This window comes from Silurus meridionalis, chromosome 15, assembly GCF_014805685.1.
Source record: "Silurus meridionalis isolate SWU-2019-XX chromosome 15, ASM1480568v1, whole genome shotgun sequence".
In the NCBI taxonomy this organism is placed as follows: Eukaryota; Metazoa; Chordata; class Actinopteri; order Siluriformes; family Siluridae; genus Silurus; species Silurus meridionalis.
Window position 1 is genome coordinate 13594408 of NC_060898.1, and position 19619 is coordinate 13614026.

The 19619-nt window shown below is 40.5% G+C and overlaps 1 protein-coding gene across 9 annotated transcripts in view; it reads left to right on the forward strand.

The window, feature by feature from the left end:
• Nucleotides 1-1354: 1354 nt before the first annotated feature.
• sptan1 (spectrin alpha, non-erythrocytic 1) overlaps nucleotides 1355-19619 on the forward strand; it is a 38319-nt gene continuing 20054 nt past the window's right edge. For 7 of the 9 annotated variants that reach the window (XM_046868673.1, XM_046868666.1, XM_046868670.1 and 4 more), the window contains exons 1-15: nucleotides 1355-1504; nucleotides 13951-14190; nucleotides 14717-14842; nucleotides 16089-16229; nucleotides 16419-16699; nucleotides 16797-16941; nucleotides 17047-17201; nucleotides 17500-17635; nucleotides 17763-17864; nucleotides 18093-18230; nucleotides 18341-18451; nucleotides 18572-18649; nucleotides 18735-18890; nucleotides 18999-19203; nucleotides 19334-19515. In XM_046868673.1, the coding sequence (XP_046724629.1) occupies nucleotides 13954-14190; nucleotides 14717-14842; nucleotides 16089-16229; nucleotides 16419-16699; nucleotides 16797-16941; nucleotides 17047-17201; nucleotides 17500-17635; nucleotides 17763-17864; nucleotides 18093-18230; nucleotides 18341-18451; nucleotides 18572-18649; nucleotides 18735-18890; nucleotides 18999-19203; nucleotides 19334-19515 (2193 nt within the window). In that variant the 5' untranslated portion in view covers nucleotides 1355-1504; nucleotides 13951-13953. Of the gene's footprint in view, nucleotides 1505-6226; nucleotides 6355-11011; nucleotides 11156-13950; nucleotides 14191-14716; nucleotides 14843-16088; nucleotides 16230-16418; nucleotides 16700-16796; nucleotides 16942-17046; nucleotides 17202-17499; nucleotides 17636-17762; nucleotides 17865-18092; nucleotides 18231-18340; nucleotides 18452-18571; nucleotides 18650-18734; nucleotides 18891-18998; nucleotides 19204-19333; nucleotides 19516-19619 lie in introns of those variants that run through there. The other 2 variants (XM_046868668.1, XM_046868667.1) reach the window with 2 other exon arrangements.

The window sequence follows — 19619 nt, forward strand, 5'->3', positions numbered from 1 at the left end:
TTCTTTATATTCATTTCTCAGTTTTCTGCACCTTTTCTAACAAAAGGTGCTCAGATTTGATTTGATTTTATTTAATTTAAGTTAAATGACCAACATAGGAGGCAATATGTGTTATGATTTAACATTTGAGGTTAAGACTAATTCTCTTTTTGTGAAAACTAGACATAAAGTATGTTACTATACTATGTAATATACTAGTATTAGTATATTAGAATAAATCATATTTAGGCACACAGTCTGCCTAAATAAATATTTAGATGCAATATAATAAATAAGTCTGTACTGTGATCATAAATGTCTCAGTGAAATGTATTTTACATTAAAAGTAAAGCAGTTCTTGGTGTGACACGCTGGTGCAGTGGTCAGCATAGATTACATCTCTTAGTTTTGATCCTAACTTCAGGTATTTGGGGGGTTTCTACATGGTATAGTCCTTTTAACAGTGTGTATTACTTCAAGTTCTCTGGTTTCTTCCACCTCCCAAAAATGACAGTAGGTACAGTACATTAGGTACAATGTGTACAGTGAATTGGCAAACCATTAAAGCTGTGTTCTGACTGCGTTCCACACTCTTCCCTGACTCATGAATTTCCCCCTGAGATGAATAAGTGATCTCTGGATTCCTGATCTAAACTCCTGACAAAGAAAGAAAGCCCATCAGCATCTCTACATTTGGGGAAAGATAAGAAAGGCCCAGCTTCCCCCACAGATCCTCACAATCTACAAAGGAACCATTGAGAGCATCCTGCACATCTGCATTACTGCCTGGTTTGAAAATTGCACCGTCTCTGATCTCAAGACCCTACAGCGGATAGTGCGGGTGGTTAAGAGGGTCTCTTTTACCTCCTTTATCAACATTTACAGCACACAGTACTTCTGCAAAACCACCACCATTTTGGCTGATCACACACACCTCTCACACACACCATTCACTTTCCTGCCATCTGGAAAATGTTAGTGTATTGTTTGGGGCCTCACAACCAGAGTGTATAACACAGTGTATAATCCTTTGTACTGTATTGGTTAGTGCTACAGTGTCACTCTTTCTTCTGTCTTCTTTTGTTCTTTTTGCAATAAATGCCCCACATGTGCACTTTATGTTGTGCCTTAGGTAGTTTTGTGTTACGTTTTGTTTAATTGTCTTATGTAGCACCTTGGTCCTGGGGGGAAAACATTGTTTGGTTTTACTGTACTCTACTGTGTATAGTGCTTGCTGAAGACAAATGAACAATGAAAGAGAGGATAAAATTGGCATTTAATGCAGGACGTTTTAGAAATGGTTCTTTTCAGCAAAGTCAAAGTTGAGCTCATCGTTTTGAGGAGATACCGCGGTTTGCCTCGGCGCTGAATCGGTTCTGTTCGGTGAATCGATGCGCCGCTGACGTCATCGCCTCCCCCCCCCGTGTTTGTCAGGCAGATATCAGCAGCAGCCTTCTTATTTCAATAAGAGCTATTTAAAGCTTCTCAGCTCTTTATACCGCGGCAAAAGACGACTTCTAACGAGGTATGGTGCGTTGTGTTTCGCATGCTTGTGTAATCTAAGCGATTTGAAGCGTTTTATGTTCTGAATGTGGATGTGCTGCTTTATTTTTCGGTTGAATGGAGTGATATGGCCGCCCTGCATTCTGCATAGCCACACCACACCGCAACACACACACACACACACATTTATTAACATTTACAACAACAAAAAAACGGTGTTTTTGAATAAATTATACCATTAATGAATAAACGCAGAAACACTATACGTTAACCCGAGGAAGCTAGCTAATCTACATTATGTATTTAATGGGACTGTTACTATTCGACGTATTTACAACCCTTCGATCGATTACAACCGAGTTTCTCGATTTAAAAAACGTGTTAGACATATGGAAACGCAAATAGGTGTGTTTTATATATAATTACGCCAATATAATCTAAAAAAACCCGACTCTCATTGAGCATTTGAGCCGCCCTGCTGTCGACAGGAAAGCAAGCTAGCTGAACTAGCTGCATCAGCTCTGCAGCCATGATAGCGTAATAAATATAAAGCATGGCAGATTACATGTACAATTATAACAAAATAAACCAAACAAACCCGTATTTTATGTATATATGCAAAAATATACAATAATTAGGATTTTCTTTCTTTTAAACGACCCAAATGTGTCCTTGAGTACTACAGGAGCCGCCCTGCTCCTATGGCTGGGAGTCGACTCTGTGCGCAGGGAGATACACTCCGTCTTTTATTCGCACGAAAATAACGTGAAACCACTTATGTTAAAATCCAATTTCACAAAAATAGCAGAGCAAAATATTATTTTTTATTAAACAACAGAACGGAGTTGCTGATTATGAAATTGTCCAACACGAGGAATGGGAATCGAGTCGGAGTCGACTCTGGGATTCGAATAGCAGCCTAGGGTCTGTATTTCTAGCAATAAATAATGTAATTTAAACACGAAATAAAAGCAAGTAAAACGGGTCAGATACATTAATGTAATAACACAAAAACGGTTAGAAGTATTGCTTATCATGGGTGATAAAATCTAAATTGCAATACAAGATAGTTTATTAAATAACTTAATTATTTATATTATTGCCTCTTTCATCAGTACATAATGATTGCGTATTTAAAGCACTGTTGCATTGTTGATCTTGAGCACTATAGAAAGTGCCATTATTGTCAGTAGGTTTTTTTCCCCCTCAGGTATTTATAAATGTCAGCATTTTGTGCCACATTACAGCATTTTATTATAACTGTGCAATCAGTCCACATGATCTTTATTGCTAGTTTAAATTCTAGACTCATTGGCCAGACAGCAAGTTATTTGCACAAGCACAATGTATAATATCATGGAAATATAAGCCTAGAACTTCAGGTAATTATATTCACATTAATTAAGAATGTCCAAACCGGGAATACAAGTTTGGGAAAAGACCAGACAGCATTGTTCAGTCATAAACTGGGAGCCAGTGATTGTTGAAGGTTCAGGGTTTGAGTTGCTTTTCTGCTCACTAGAGTTGTAAAAGGTGGTTTGTGTTATCGTAAGCTAAACCATTCTCAGTTGAAGTTGTCACCAACAAGGCATTTCCACCTGCAGAACAGCAAAGTTTTATTTTTTGCGGAGATTATTGAATAAATACAGTTGCTTATGACTGTCTTTTGGCATTGAAAACCATGTCATGGTCAAATGCAGTTAAATATTTACACACCCCCACATCCTCACTTTTGATTTGATGAACATTTACTGAAGATAAGCTGTATTAAAATGCTTTGTTAATTGTGCTGTTGGCAAGAAGGGCCATTGGTACTGCTGTTCCTATTAAAATGGCTGGAAATGGTACACTTTCATACATTACAACGCATTCAGTCCATTAAGTGAAAGTACTTTTAAGTGAAATTTGATTCAGGCTTGCTTTTTGTACACTCAGCATGTTGCTGCGGCTCGGCCTCTACTTTACATTAACGAAGGCTGGAAATGTTTTGTGCTCAGCCATTAGCATGCAGAGTGTGTGGTGTGTTCCCCTAAAGCTCACAAAGCTGTTTACTTCTCCCTCAAAGAGCACCAATGATGTCAAATTTACACACGGATGAGACCACCATTCTCCCTTCCTTTTTTGTACATATAAACATATATATAATGCACGATTCTTCCTTGCTTTCTTTTTCTTTCTCCTTTCCCACTACTGAGTTTATCTAATGCTCTCTGAGGTCTGAGGAAGGGGTGTGGTATGTAAAGTCATAGCTGTAGAACTCGGGGTTCTCAGCAGAGGTCCTGTGGGACACTTCTTCCTCTTTACATGCAGCTGTGTAGTCCAATAGCTGGTGCACAGCCTGTTCATCATGAACATGTATTGTATACGAGCACATCTGCGTCACTTGTTAACCCTTATCAGAGTTGGTACATTCCAATAGCTTTTGTGCTGTGGAATGCATGAGGAAGGGATAATGGTGTCATGTGACATTGTGCTGTAGCACAATCCTACAGCACTGTTTCTCATATTGAAGCGAGGAGACTCCCTGTTTCACATCTGTTTCACATTTGTATCGCACATGATCCATATGAGCACTTCCATGCTAGAGCTTGTCTAATTCAGCTGTGGCTCACTTGTTCTAGCATGGTATAGTGTGTTCTAGTGTGTTGGTTGATATTTAATCACCATGCCGTTTCACTGACCTTGTTTACTCTTATGCCCTGTAATGGAGACAGAGACAACGCTACCATGTCAAAGTTTATTAAACCCAAACTGAAGGTAAAGTGTGTAACGCACCATGTGTTTGTGTGTGTTTTGTATGTGTTGCTTATGGTGTGCACTGGTTTCACTCTTCCCTGTATAGCCAATCTAAAAGCAATTTTCCTCATTGCTTTTCAAGTATCAGGACTGTATCCAGATTAAGATTATCCACATACACAAGTAAACCCACTAAAGAGACTTTAAATTTACTTTTAATTACATCTTACGCAAGTATAAACGAATGAATCTCTCCAAGCATCTTCCAAAAGGTGAGTGATGCATGTGCCTCATGAAAGCTGAAGGAAGCCTTTAAAATGGTAAATATTTAAATAAAGTAAATCAACAGTCACAAGTTTCATCATAAAACAATAATAAAAAAAACAACTATCAGTCAGATTTTAGTTACTAAATGCATGCAGGTAAAGTCTTCTTGGGATACAATCCAGATACATGATGCATGGACAGATGTGGTGTAACCTTCAGCTCTGCAGAGAACTCAGTCAGGGTTCAGGAATAAGTTTTTTTTTTTTTCTTCCCCTATTGTGACACAAAGCTTCATCATGAACAGTCAGTGCAGTTAGTGTGCTTGTGCTGCTGGTCAGCTGTTAGTCATTCCACAAAGATGTGACGGTTTCAGTCTAAATTATTTTATTTTATTTATTTATTTATTTATTTTTTTTTTTTTAGCAGAGATTTTAACATTTGTGAGACAAGATCCAGTTCAGGAACAGGTAGGTCAAGCGATGGACAAACAAAAAAAGTCGCAAAAACAAGACAACCTTCAATTGGGTAATTTTACTAATCAGCACCTAAATAACAATTGTGTGGTTTTCTCCTTGTATAAACTGCCAATTACCTTTAAGTGACATCTGAGCACACAACAGATTTCAATTTACAGTCATTTGCTTGTTTGAAATTTCAACCTACATTTCAGAAACCAGGTGGAAAAAAAATAAGCGTGCGCTTCCTACTTTCATAATCTGCAAGAGCAATTCCCAGCATGGTGTTACTTAAGAAATTGTCAATGACTGTGCGTGTGTGTGGGTGTGTAGGTGTCTGCATGAGGTCAAGCAAAAAAAGGCTTATTAGCCATGACCTCAAAGAATTGCTTTTTTGCTAACAATTGTTCTACATGTTACGTCATTATGGGTGTACTTGTTTTTCCTACCTGGTTTCTAAACGTTGGTTTATGGTTTATGCAGCAAATTACAGTTTTTTGACAGGCTTTGTTTTTAGAAATAAAAACATAGAATTGAAGGAGGGTATACTTTTTTTTAATTTAATTTAATTTTTCCTCTCACTGTATATAGAATAGTCAGGGTGTGTGATGGAATGGGAGATGGAGTTTGAGGCAGGCCTTGATAGTAGAGGGTAGGAATTGTTGTACAGCATAAAACACACAATATAACAGCAGGGGATAAGCAGAGTATATGTTGACAGTGCTCGTTTTTTCTTTCTTTTCTTTTTTTTTCAGCTGAAATGCTGTTAAAGTACTTACCAGCATTATTTCTTCCAGCAGTCATTCAGAGAAAGAATAAAATTACCATATGGACTTGTACGAAGACGTTTTAAGAGTTGATATGTACACATGCTACAGGAACTACATTATCAGGACAAAATTTGAATTATTTGGCGATGAGCGAAACATTTCGTCGTACTGTCGGGTGCAGTTATGTTCCCCCAGCATTATGTTTAATAAGCATTTACCTGCCCACTAGACTCGCTAAGTATATTTCTGGTTAGTTCACCTCTGTTGGAGTGTTAGTTTAGGTTAGGGTGTGTGTTATGGGGATCGAATGCAGCGCAGTCAGCAGGGATGTAGAAAGCAGGGTGGATGGATTTGTTTCAGAATGATGTTTTCTTCCTGGGCAGGGCAAGACAGCAGGCAGGGCCGGGACTTGGCTGTATCCCCACATACGTTTATCACTGCAGCATTCCTGCGTCTCTGCACACCGCAGCGATGGAGAGAGACACACACTCACACTTTTGCCTAGTCATACCTCTCGAGAGGCGTATACAGCTCTGAAATCATTCAGGCAGAGCAGCGAGCCGGAGTGTGCAAGGACTGCGGCTTTTTCTTTTCATTTTATTTCAGAATTCATTTGAAGTTTTTTTTTTTTTATTGCTTCCGAGGTAGGTCTATACATTGAGACGTATGTGCACATGCGGGGATGTAAAGCGCTGCATGGTGTGTGTGTGTGTTTTCTCTGCATGACTTTGCAGTGTGATAACGCGAGTCGGATTGTCTCGGTCGTGTTGATCAACACTTTGATATAATGTGAATCTATAGTCATAGTCGTCCGTGCTGCAATGGATTTATTTATTATACTGGCACCGTAGAAATGGAGAAGCATAGGGATGTTGCTTTAGGACATAAACAGATTTTCTTTAGCGTCCTACAGTGTGAGCATGGATTCTTTTTCGTGGGTTGTTTCATACAAATAACATTCTTTATGCAGTTGTGGGAAAAATGCAGAGGATATTTTAATTGCAAAATTAGCATAATAGATATGTTTTAGAGACGAACATGTGATGCACCAGGCTGACGAAATGCAAATATGTAACCTTGGCTGGTAAGCGATCATAACTGAGATTATAAATGTCACTGGTGATTTTTAGAAAGGCAAAGCATCTTGATGAACCACATAAAGGAGGTTTTCTGTGTGCGGTGATTATTTATGCAGGATCCTTTTTTTCCCAAATCCTTTTCAACGTGTGTGTGTGTGTGTGTGTGTGTGTGTGTGTGTGTGTGTGTGTGTGTGTGTGTGTGTGTGTGTGTGTGTGTGTGTGTGTGTGTGTGTGTGTGTGTGTGTGTGTGTGTGTGTGTAAAATAGTTTAAAGATGCAGTTTTCTAATTGAATTCTTAATTTTGCAGTTCTTCGGTAAGAGTTGAAAAATGTAATGACTCATTCTGCATCCAAGGGGCGTGTGCTGATTGTGTCACTAAACATTTATATTAATTCTCCCGGTGTGTGGTGTGTCTTAAATCAAGCCCCACCCCCAACTTCCTAAAGTCATGTGTTTTAAGATGAGCATGAAAATGTTGACACTACAGTATGCATAAAAAAACAATCATGTATTAATTATTGGAAAAATATATGCGGTAAAGATTCTCGGGCGTTTATCTCACTCAAGCTGATTATTAATACTCAGCATTGAGATCGTTCACTTTACAGCCCACCACCAGTACAACTCTGTACAAGCTCCATAAAGCAGCGTGCACATTTATTTATTGTGTTATCTGGCCTGTATCCTTCCTATCCTTTCTCCTGCACGGGTAACAGATGTGTTTCCATAGAAACTAGTTCATTTTCCGGCGATGCTGACTTCCCAGTAGGAGTGCTGCTCTCCGCCTCAGTGAGATTTGATTCGCTCTCACAGGAAGTTATGACGTTAACAAGGTGCCTGAAGGGCAATGTAAAGATTTATGGATGATTTATGAAAGTGTTTTTTTGAAATTTCTGAATTAAATAGTTCTTTATTTATCTGAAGTAAGATTATAATTGGTCTGAACAGTCAGTAGACCAGCCTCACATTTGAGTGTTGATTAGTTTTATTAATTAATTAATTAACTATTAACTATTTATTAATAATGAAAAAGAAAAAGAAATGTGACACGGGGGATCCTGAAAAAATAAACGTTGTTTGCTTTAGGAGATTAATCCCTCAGGATGGGATTCAAGTGGTCAACTTTCTCTTTGTTATATCCTTTCATCTGTTAATCACAGTGACACTTGCCAGTTGGGTATGTCTTTGAGCTAATGTGTGTAAAAAGGCTTGGTAGCTCTTTACTGCATGTGCGTCATTCTGCCCCTGTGAGTCAGGATGAGCCGTTTGATAAGATGGCGGTGGTTGGCGTTTTTACACTTTGCTCTATACGTTTTAAAACAGATCAGTCAAGGTTCACATTATTACGTCTCTTCATACATACATTTGACACAAATATTTCCAATGCAGTTATTCTATATCTTCCCAAGGGACGATACTATAGAAATGAAACTTGGATATATTTTAGTTTATATTTAAGATTTACTGTTCTCTGAAAAGAACTCACCATACAGCCATTATTGACTGAATAGCTGGCAAAAAAGTGAGTAATAACCGCTGTATGTCGTGTAACGATGCAAAGCCACATGTCCTATTCATCATGTTCATGGTTTTGTTCCTCAGGACGATACAAACTTGTGTATCTTGTATTAGCGCAGTTACGATTTGGTGCTTTGAGTACAATTTTCTCATACTGACCACACTAGGCTATAAGAAGATCGATAACATCCTGAAACTGAGTTACAGTACAGTTGCCAGGGTCATACAGAGGTTTTCCAAGACTGGTTCAACTCGGAACAGGCCTCAAGGGTCGATGGTTGCAGAAGTGGAAAGTCCACTTGTCAGTGCTCAGACCGTACGCCGCACACTGCAACAATTTGGTTTGCTGAAGACGACCTGTCCAAGAGCATGAGTTACTGGAACCTGATGAGACTACGATAAACTTGTTGTGTGACTCAGATGGTGTCCAGTATGTGTGGCAACGACCTGGTGAGAAGTACCAAGAAAATAGTGGCTTGCCTACAGTCAAGCATGGTGGTGGTACCATCATGGTCTGGAGCTGCATGGGTGCTGCATGGGTTCTGCTGGTACTGGGGAGCTGCAGTTCATTAAGGGGAAACATGGACTGTGACATTCTCAAGCAGAACATGATGCCCCTTTCCCCAGAAACTGGGCCGAACAACAGACATACAAACATAAAACGACCCCGAACACACCGCCAAGACGACAACTGCCTTGCTGAGAAAGCTGAAGGTGATGGAGTGGCCAAGTATGTCTCCAGACCTGAACTCTATTAAGGAACCTGTGGGGCATCCTCAAGCAGAAGGTGAAGAAGCGCCACGTGTCTAACATCCAGCAGCTCCGTAATGTCATTATGGAGTGGAAGAGGAACCCAGCAACAACCTGTGCAGCTCCATGAGGATTAAGGCAATGCTAGATAACAATGGTGCTCACTCAAAATATTGACACTTTTTATTGACATATTTTTGACGTGCTGACGTAGGGTGTACTCACTTTTGTTGCCAGCTATGTTGACAAAATGGCTGTATGTTGAGTTATTTTCGGAGGGCAGTAAATCAATGCTGCTATACCAGCTGCACATTGACCACTATAAAAATGAAACGTGGATATATTTTATAGTATTGTCCTTTAGGGAAGATACTAAAATGGTTGCTGAAATGTGAGTGATGTACTCACTTCTGCGAGATACTGTATGTTCCATCCATCTTGAATAATGAGCTAAAGTTTCATCATCCACCGGATTTTTAAAACTGATGGAAAGCACAGTGGCCCAAATCTAGTATACACCATATTTACTAATGTTGAGGTATGTCACAGTAGCTGGTGCTGCCGTCTCGTATTCTGCGACACACTTCTGCAGCCAGGATGTGTATATATATATCCAAACTCGTCCTCTTTGAGCGAGGTCACGCAGGACGTCTTTAAGAGGACGAGCTCATTATCAGGACACCTTGGGAATAAGAGTCTCTCACACAGACCTGATTGTGTGTCTGTTGGGGATCACATGGTGTAAAGTGACTGACACACCATGTCTTTGCACCATCTGAATAAATACAGTGAAATTCATTCATTGATATAATAAACTGTACCACAGCCATTACATGAAGTTCATTAAAGATATAAATACAGGCCAATAAAACAACGAACATAAATCTTTTTACTTAATATTTTATTATTACTACATTTATTTCTACATACAAGAATAAAATCGCAATCCTGATATTGGGGCGATTTGGGATAAAATGTCTAGGTAAAATTTGCAATACTATAGTTTAGACAGATACCATTTGCTGCTCAGCTGCTGACATTCCTCTATCATATGACCGCTACCCCCCCCGGGTGAGGGTAAAAGCTATCACACGTTTCTTTCTAGAGACGAGAGTTTTAAAAACCTCCACTCTTCTGGGAAGATGTTCCACTAGATTTTGGGGAGCGCGTAACATTATTAAAAGGCTAAATATGAACTATCTCGGATTCTCACAGTAGATTTTTTTTTTTTAAGAGGCCAGAAATTGATTAAAAAATTTTGTTCTGCATAAACAACCAATTTAAGTTAAGCACATGCTGAGTATTGGTTAAGCGTAACTACTTGGGTAACAGTTTAGCAGTTTGATCTACACTTGTATTACCTTATTGTCAATTGTCAGCAAAAAACTTGAACCCAAAGTACCTGATTAATATGGCATGAGCAATTTTAGTGGAGCATGCACTTACCTCATTATAGTTTATATCTTCCATTCCACTTAACTCCACTCCGCCTCTTCACTTTGCAGTAATGGACAAGCGTGAGGAATGAGTGTGATTTGCTAAATGCTAAGTTCGATCACTCTAAAAGCCTCTGCTTTTTGCCTTCAGCTTCACCCTAATGTACCTGCATTTTTGACATTAGTATTTCTTCTATTATGTTTTTTTTTTCTTTTAATTTCTAATGTTCCACTCTTGCGGAAATCTATTAAACACACCTCTGAACAATGTTTCAGCTATGCTCGTGTGTATACAGTATAAGTAAAATATTGAGGAAATGCATGTGATCAGCTTCCAAACTGTTTAGGTTTAGGAATGTTTAAACAGCGGTTATTGTGTGCAGATGGAGGGCGTGGGTCCGGACTTTTTCTGTGTCATCATGGGGCTGGAATGTGAGCGAGTTATCAGACTGTGCAGTATAGAGAACGGGAGACTGAGAGGGGGGGCGGTGGGGGGGAATATTCTAGAGCTGCAGTGTGGAGCTGTAATGGGAGTGGGCTGGTGAAGAAGAGAAGAGTGAGTAGGCCGAACAGTGCGAGTGTGTGAGCTGGTGTTATCTCGATCCTGCACACGACTCGTTATCTCTTTACTGCTCCGAAACGAGTTTAACCGGCGTGTGTTGGTGAGTTGTTGTTTTTTGTTTTTTTTTGCACATTTCCATTTGGATATTTCTCTAAGCTTGCCGTTGTATGGGAATAGATCGTGTCGTCAGTTAAAGATGAAATGATGTTTAGATCTCACCAACATGAGGAATTTCTCAGGTGACGGTTAAAATTTGTCTCGTCACGCGGGTCTCCATAACGTCATTTCTGCTTTTGCGTGTTAGGGCGGGGTGTTGAACTTTATCTGTGTATGGCCACTGGATTAATGTACACAGTTTTGAGCTCCCGCCCCCAATCTTCAGCCCCACTGCAAACTGAGCTGAATATAGACGGAAATGCACTAAATTCTAGAGGGACCATCATTGGAGATTCCTAATGACTTAATGCTGCAGCTCAGTCTGAACACAAACATGTCTCATTTAATCGAAATGCATTTGAGACATCTTTTGTTTTTGTGTGTTTGTTTTTTGAATTTGTAAACTGCAAGATTTTATTTAGCGAACATGTAGATTAAGCATACCGTCTTCAATTTAGCACGGTGTGCCATGGCATTATCAGCTGGCATTTACCGTCTCAGACAGGCTTCTGACCCTGTTATGGGTGTGTTGGGCTCCCAGGTGGTGCAACGAGAGATCACAAGTTCACATCCTGTTTGTGACCATTATTGATGGCCACGAATGAAAAGAGCTAAACTGTTTGTGCTGTCTGGGTGGAAGAGATGATGTCACTCACAGTAGTACCAGCCATTCCTGGCCATCTCTGCGCTCATGTGTATAGATGATGGCCGGCAGCATGTTGCAATTCATTACAAAATTACTGATGTGTCAGAGTTGTAAAAGACAAAATTTCACATAACACCGTCCACCTCAGTGTGTAAAAATGACTTACTCTGAAAGTGAAAATGTTTCTTACTCAGCATTCCATGGCAGCATCAGACTGTGATACGGGCCACGGCTTGAAACCTGAAGCCCGAGCTGCATTTTTGGGGTGATTTGCATAATTCTAGAGTTAATGGCAATAGTGGAGTGTGTGGTAATGCAGGTCGATCTGGTGCCTATATGCTTTCTGTGTGTATGCATATGTGTTTACGCAGTGCTGATCACGGGCGTGGTTTCTTGATGTTGTTTTCCAGCTCCAGTAAATCGACTGATCCACTTCCTCTGTTAGTCACTGTGATGAGCCGTTGTTTAATCCCTGCTGTCTCCCTGACAGACTGTCTCACTCTCGTTGCCTTGACAACAGTTTCTCGAAGTCCTTGTTTCCGTTTCCACTACCCAGTTTAAGATGTACACTGGGTTGTTGGCCGCCGTAACAAAGCCGGGTATTGATTTAGCACAGCAGTGTCGTGGCACAGCCTCGGCTAGTTCTTCCCCTTTTTCAAGACATGTCTCTGGTTTTTATCTCTCACACCCTCTGACCCTCAGTTCGTCAGACTTCTCTTCAGTTATTCCTGTCGTCTCACTTGTACTCTGTGCCTTTCCCAGCTGTGCAAAGTGCATGGTTTAATCAAGCTAATGGAACAGTGATATACGCCATAAACATGTATGCCACTTCATTTTAAAAGCATGTTTTGGCACAGTGCCATAGCTTCCTTATCGAAAATGTAGCAATCCAGTGGCTTTATCACGGTTTTAAGATGTATTCTCACAACCTTTTACAGGCTCTAAAAATCTTTCATGCTTCACATAAAAAAAGTAAAATTTTAGAAATCTTCAACAACACAAGTGTGCCTTGTGATGTACGTTATCTGTATTTCTGTTAATTTTTAAACTTTGATTGTACTGTATGTGTGACAGGAAATCCGAAATCATTGGTTAGGAGAATTTGTGGAAGGCAAATGTGACTGGTGGATTTTTCTTGTTCCATTTGTTGCTTGTGGCATCTGTGCTGTTCCTCTATAAATAGTTTTGCAGGGGGCCTCACATTCCCCAATATCCACCTTGTCTGACACTAGGGAGGAGCAGAATATCCGGAATACCAAGAGCAATTTCCCTAATTCAGGCGTGGCCTTTTCCATGCTCTATATATACACCGTTGTGAAACTTCAGATTTTTCTTAAATTCTCAAGTGTGTGTGTGTGTGTGTGTGTTGTAAAGAGGCACAGCAAGAAAGAGATGTTGGAAAGAGGCAGAGAGTGAACGAGGGGGAGTCGGGGGGGCGGCTGACTCCAGCAGTATCTTTGTGCTGTTTGTTCAGATGCATGTGGAATTTCCGCTCACTCCACTCGTATACTCAGCTGTTTGCTTGCCAGTGTGGGTTCAATCCTGTGTGCGAGTGTTTCAGTTGAAACGCACAATAGGGCCCCGCAATATGATCGATAAAGTCAATGTTGATGTATTGTGACGATACAATTATGCCTCGATATCAGTATTCTTTATTTAAATCTTTTACTTTCATTAAATTGTCAATAACAATATCACCTAACATTGAGCAATTCATTTATTTATTTTTAAACAAAGCACTGTAGGCACTAATACCTCATTTTACATTACTAGTGCAATCAGTATTTTTTAAGTACACGTTGTTAATTACATTTTTTTTCACAAGTCAAGAAAATAATAATAATAAAAGATTTTTGATAAATTAAACTATATTCTGCTATATTCTAAATTAAATGTTATAGGGGGAAAAAGCCAGATATTATTATTGTCCTGAACAGTGATCAACATGTGAGCTTTATAACAACATCTGAACTTTGTCCTTTTGAGGTTCACAATTATTGGTGTATAGCCTCACTCACACTACCCTTGAAGTGGTGAATTGCAGTAGAGTATTAAAGAATTAAAGAAACCTATCCCGTGTGCATATTTTCTAGAGAATGGATACCAGCGGCACAAAAGTTCTCGAGACAGCCGATGACATCCAGGAGCGTCGGCAGCAGGTCCTGGACCGTTACCGGCGCTTTAAGGAGCTGTCGACTGTGCGCAGGCAGAAACTAGAGGACTCGTACCGCTTCCAGTTCTTTCGGCGCGATGCGGACGAGCTGGAGAAATGGATCCAGGAGAAGCTGCAGATCGCCTCTGATGAGAACTATAAGGACCCAAGCAACCTTCAGGTGTGTGTGGAGGATTGTGTAGTTATTTATTTTTTTCCACCTCTGATTATATTGAGATTTGGTAATAGACATGCAGAACATTTGACTTCCTGTTTTAGATGTCAGCATATGGATTCAAATCTCAGTTCACGCAGTCTTCCCTGGACCATAGCTTAGTTAAATATTATAGTGGGTCCTCGTCAGCACACACAGTATCTACCTTTGTCCTGTAACCAGTCTTTGTTTAATTTTAAGAAACTTCACCTGCTGGATTGGTTTATTATGAAATATGTGACTGACATCTTCTTACCAGTAAAGTTTGACAACATGAAGACTTTGTCCATTCATATCAAGTTGCATTAATGTAGTGGAAATAAACCTGTATATCACATCGAATTTGTGGATATAACGTAAATGCTCATATTCATGCAGATTTTGATGATTCTTCAGAATTTCTGCCAATTATTAACTAAACTTTGCAATATATCTGGGTGCCTTTGGGTTTCTGCCCACCCTCAATTTATTAGTCAATATGATTGTCTTTTAGGGAAAGCTCCAGAAACACCAGGCCTTCGAAGCAGAGGTTCAGGCCAACTCTGGTGCCATCATCAAACTTGACGAAACCGGCAACCTCATGATCAACGAGAGTCACTTTGCCTCCGAGACCATTCGAGTAAGACCAAAAAAACGAATACTTGCTTACTCACATCATCCAGTCTCATTCAACCAGTTTATTTATTTTCAGCCACCAACTTTCTCATTCACTTATTCACCCAGTCACTCTCTCATTCATCCACTGACTCTTCCTTTTATCCCGGTGTGCTTTATATTTTTTTCCCCATATCCTGTGTTGATGTTAAAGTGAAGCTGTGTGTGTTAATCGTGCTAATGTTAATCATGCTAATGATCTGGCTCAGTCCTTCACGCCATACCGGACCGCCCAGAGGCCAATTGTAAAAAGTGTCAATTATGGAACTCATATCCAAGTAGGTTTCTGGATGCTGTGAAATTTCTGAAACTTCTGGTGAAAGAATTTCTAAAACTTTCTTCCTGGAAGTGTGTGTGTTTGTGTGTGCAGTGAGGTTTACAGCTGGTTTGTACCTTTTTATTGACATGTATTTGCCTTTTATTATAGAGAGAGGGTTTGTGTGTAAATGTGGCACACAGAGAATCTCTAACTACAGTGAAGATGTGGCATGTTTAATTGTGAACTTTCAATAAAGACTATAGCATTTTGGTAAAAAAAAAAAAACAATAAAAAATCATGTTAGAATGACTAATTTAAGCAATCAATTACTAGTTAAATTAGTGAAAATGAGTGAAAATCATTTTGGTGAGAATTGGCTTTTCTGCAAATTCTCTGCAAGTGTCAGTTTGCCATCAGATACGTGGTCACAGAAGGATAAACCAGCCTTTACGCAACATTTCTTTTGTGAGATGTTAGTAGTGAACTTTCCTATGCTTGTTTATTAGGCTTCGTTTAAGTTTGTACACATTTTGCACAGTTCAAATAATTTACATAATGATCTCCATTAGGCATTTCTACTGCTGGTTGGCATGATTTCATCCACTTTTTGGCACGGATGATGAACGTCAACAGAAGACTGAGCAGTGACACATGTGCCTAACAAACTGTGTTGTCCTCTGCTACAGGCCATAAATATGCTTTATTTGGGGTGATGCGCAACACCATAGTGTTACTGTTCTTTTGCCTAAAGCAAAACATGACTGTCACATCAAGTGGACATTCCTTTTCCTTAATCTCCAGTCACTCAAAATTCTCAAATTTAACATCACCAGTCTGTATTTGTTTTGCTGCATCACTACTGGTCTAAACATAGGGTTCAACTCCTTTTCTTCCTGGTAATGAAAACACAATAAATCTAACACCTAAATTTCTCACTCTGTCTGTCTCTCAGAGTCGCTTAGAGGAGCTGCACCGGCTGTGGGATCTGCTGCTGCAGAAGACTAAGGAGAAAGGTGTGCGTCTGCTGCAGGCCCAGAAACTGGTCCAGTACCTGAGGGAGTGTGAGGATGCTCTGGACTGGATCACTGACAAGGTCACACACACAATTGGTTGAATGAATTATTGATAGGATGGTAAAAGGATGAAAGAAGAAGAACGTGTATATGTATGTGTGTGTGTGTGTGTGTGTATATATATATATCTCTATGATCTAATAGAAAAGTGATAAACGTAAAAAGTTTAGAGAAAGGCATGAACCAAACAGACATTTTCACTGTCACAGGAAGCCATTGTCACTTCTGAGGAGCTGGGTCAGGACCTGGAGCACGTGGAGGTCCTGCAGAAGAAGTTTGAGGAGTTCCAGACAGACCTAGCAGCCCATGAGGAGCGTGTGAACGAGGTGAACCAGACTGCAGCTAAGCTAACTCAGGAGAACCACCCAGAAGCTGAGCTGATTCTGAAGAAGCAGGAGGAGGTGAATGCAGCATGGCAGAGGCTGAAGGGTCTGGCCCAGCAAAGACAAGGCAAACTATTCGGGGCCGCAGAGGTGCAGCGTTTCAACCGGTGTGTCACTATTAACAGATCAGCACTACTTTAACAGGTTACTTGCAGTGTGGAATGAAACCAATTTGCCTACATTTTTTCCTTTTCTGTTCTGTAGGGATGTAGATGAAACCATCAGCTGGATCAAAGAGAAAGAGCAGCTCATGGCCTCCGATGATTTCGGGCGTGACCTCGCCAGCGTTCAGGCTCTGCTGCGCAAACACGAGGGTCTCGAGAGGGACCTGGCTGCCCTGGAGGATAAGGTCAGTCTTAATGCTCACTTTACCTTCAGCAATCATAAAAGTAATTTTTTTACACATGCACACCTGTTGCTGTCTCTCTCTTAAACTGTTGTAATGTGCTGTAAGGTGAACACTCTGGGTGGTGAAGCAGAGCGTTTGCAGCAGACTCACCCGCAGAACGCCACTCAGATCCACCTTAAAAGAGACGAACTCATTACAAACTGGGAGCAGATCCGCACACTGGCTGCTGAGCGCCACGCCCACCTCAACGACTCCTACAGGTGTGCATCGCACTTCATCAATATATTCATCATTAGTGCATTTTGTGTAATAAAATATTTCCGCGCTATTAATTGGTCATTTGTGAGTGTTTCTAAGATGTGTTATTTAATTTTTGTCCTCTAGATGGTTTTTGATCTGTACACTTTTGTAAATATTATAATTGTTTGATTAATATTAAATCAGTTATTGTTTATACTTTAGCCATGCTGCACCACTAGCTATGATTTCCAGGTGATCAGGACTTTAAATAGAATTCTGAACGCCAGCTCTGATTGATGATTTTGTTCTGTTTTTTAGGCTTCAGCGTTTCACTGCAGATTTCCGTGACCTCACCAGCTGGGTGACTGAGATGAAGGCTCTGATTAATGCTGATGAACTGGCCAACGACGTTGCCGGGGCTGAAGCTCTGTTGGACCGACACCAGGAACACAAGGTGGGCCCGCTGTCCATTTCCACTTCATCACAGATCCACGATATCTGTTTCCTCAGAAAATATTCTTTATTCAATTCTAAATGAGAACATGATCGTGATGATAAAGCAACTATGGTTTTGTTTACAGGGAGAGATCGATGCCCATGAGGACAGCTTTAAATCCACAACCGAAGCAGGGGAGGCTCTCCTGAACACCGGACATTACGCATCAGAGGAGGTCAAGGAAAAGGTACGTACCAGTATCCCACTACACCATCTCACATCACACCCGCCTTTTAATAAAAGCTAATTTATGTTCATTTGATACCTTTTTTATTTCACTAATAAATCTTTGGCAGACACAACTCCGTCATTCGTCAAGCCCTGATCAGATCAAATAATGATTCTAAAAGTATTGTACATGTAAAAACAAACAAACAAAAAAAAAACACTTGGTTGCAATTTTGTGTGTGTGTAGCTGGGAATTCTTTCAGAGGAGAAGGAGTCTCTACTAGAGCTGTGGGAGCTGCGTAGACAGCAGTATGAACAGTGCATGGACTTGCAGCTCTTCTACAGGGACACTGAACAGGTTGACAACTGGATGAGCAAACAGGAGGTGTGTGTGCATTATCTTGCAATGAAACGTTGCAACATTTTCTTCCGTTACGTAAATTAAAAGAAAGAATACAAGTATTGAGGCATTGATGTGTAACCCTGTTCTGTCAGGCTTTCCTCCTGAATGAGGACCTGGGTGATTCTCTGGATAGCGTGGAGGCCCTGCTGAAAAAACATGAAGACTTTGAGAAATCACTCAGTGCACAAGAGGAGAAGATCACTGTGAGCTACATGACCACTCTTTCACTCTGCTTTGCCTCAGCAACTTTTTTATCCTTAATCCTCAAATACTGAATTTATAAAGTGTTCTCATCCTTTATTCTGTGTGTGGGTGTTTTGTAGGCCCTAGATGAATTTGCAACCAAGCTGATCCAGAACAATCACTATGCCAAGGAGGATGTGGCCACCCGCAGAGATGCAGTAAGCAAACTACTGCACCCTATTGCTTTCTTGATGTTTCCCTGTTTGTTTTCCCATGCTGATGTCTAAATCCGAAATGTTTCAGTTGTTGAGCAGACGTAATGCACTGCACGATCGTGCTCAATCCCGTCGTGCTGCTCTGGAGGACTCCTTCCACCTGCAGCAGTTCTTCCGTGACTCTGATGAGCTCAAGAGCTGGATCAATGAGAAGATGAAGACCGCCACAGACGAGGCCTACAAGGTGCTTTCATGATTGAGTGCTCCTATGTAATTAGAGTGATTTGTGTTTTCATGTGCATCATTGTGCCTTTTCTTCTAATCTCTCTCTTTCGCTGTTGTACACACACAGGACCCTTCTAACCTGCAAGGAAAAGTGCAGAAGCACCAGGCCTTTGAGGCAGAGCTTTCTGCCAATCAGAGCCGTATTGATGCTCTGCAGAAGTCAGGCCAGGAGCTGATCGATGGCAAACACTATGCCTCTGCTGAGGTGGCCACTCGCATGGACGAGGTCAGCTCCCAATGGAAGAAACTTTTGGAAGCCACTGAGCTCAAAGGTAGCAATTTACATGTGCCTTTATTATAATCATTATCAATAGCAGTGGATGTTTAGTGCTGTTGCTATTTTATTATTGTTAAACTGCATTCAGTGAAATCCTCATGACTCTGTGTGTGTCATGCTGTCAGGCATTAAGCTACGTGAAGCCAATCAGCAGCAGCAGTTCAACCGTAATGTGGAGGACATCGAGCTGTGGCTTTATGAAATGGAGGGACACCTGGCCTCCGATGACTATGGCAAAGACCTGACCAGTGTTCAGAACCTGCAGAAGAAACATGCATTGCTGGAGGCTGATGTAGCCGCACACCAGGTGAGCTTTATTTAATGTTTTTGAGTGGAAGGAAATTATCATTCATATATTATGTAGAGCTGTCATACAGCATAGGAGAAAGATTTTTAGAAGCTCTCTTGCTA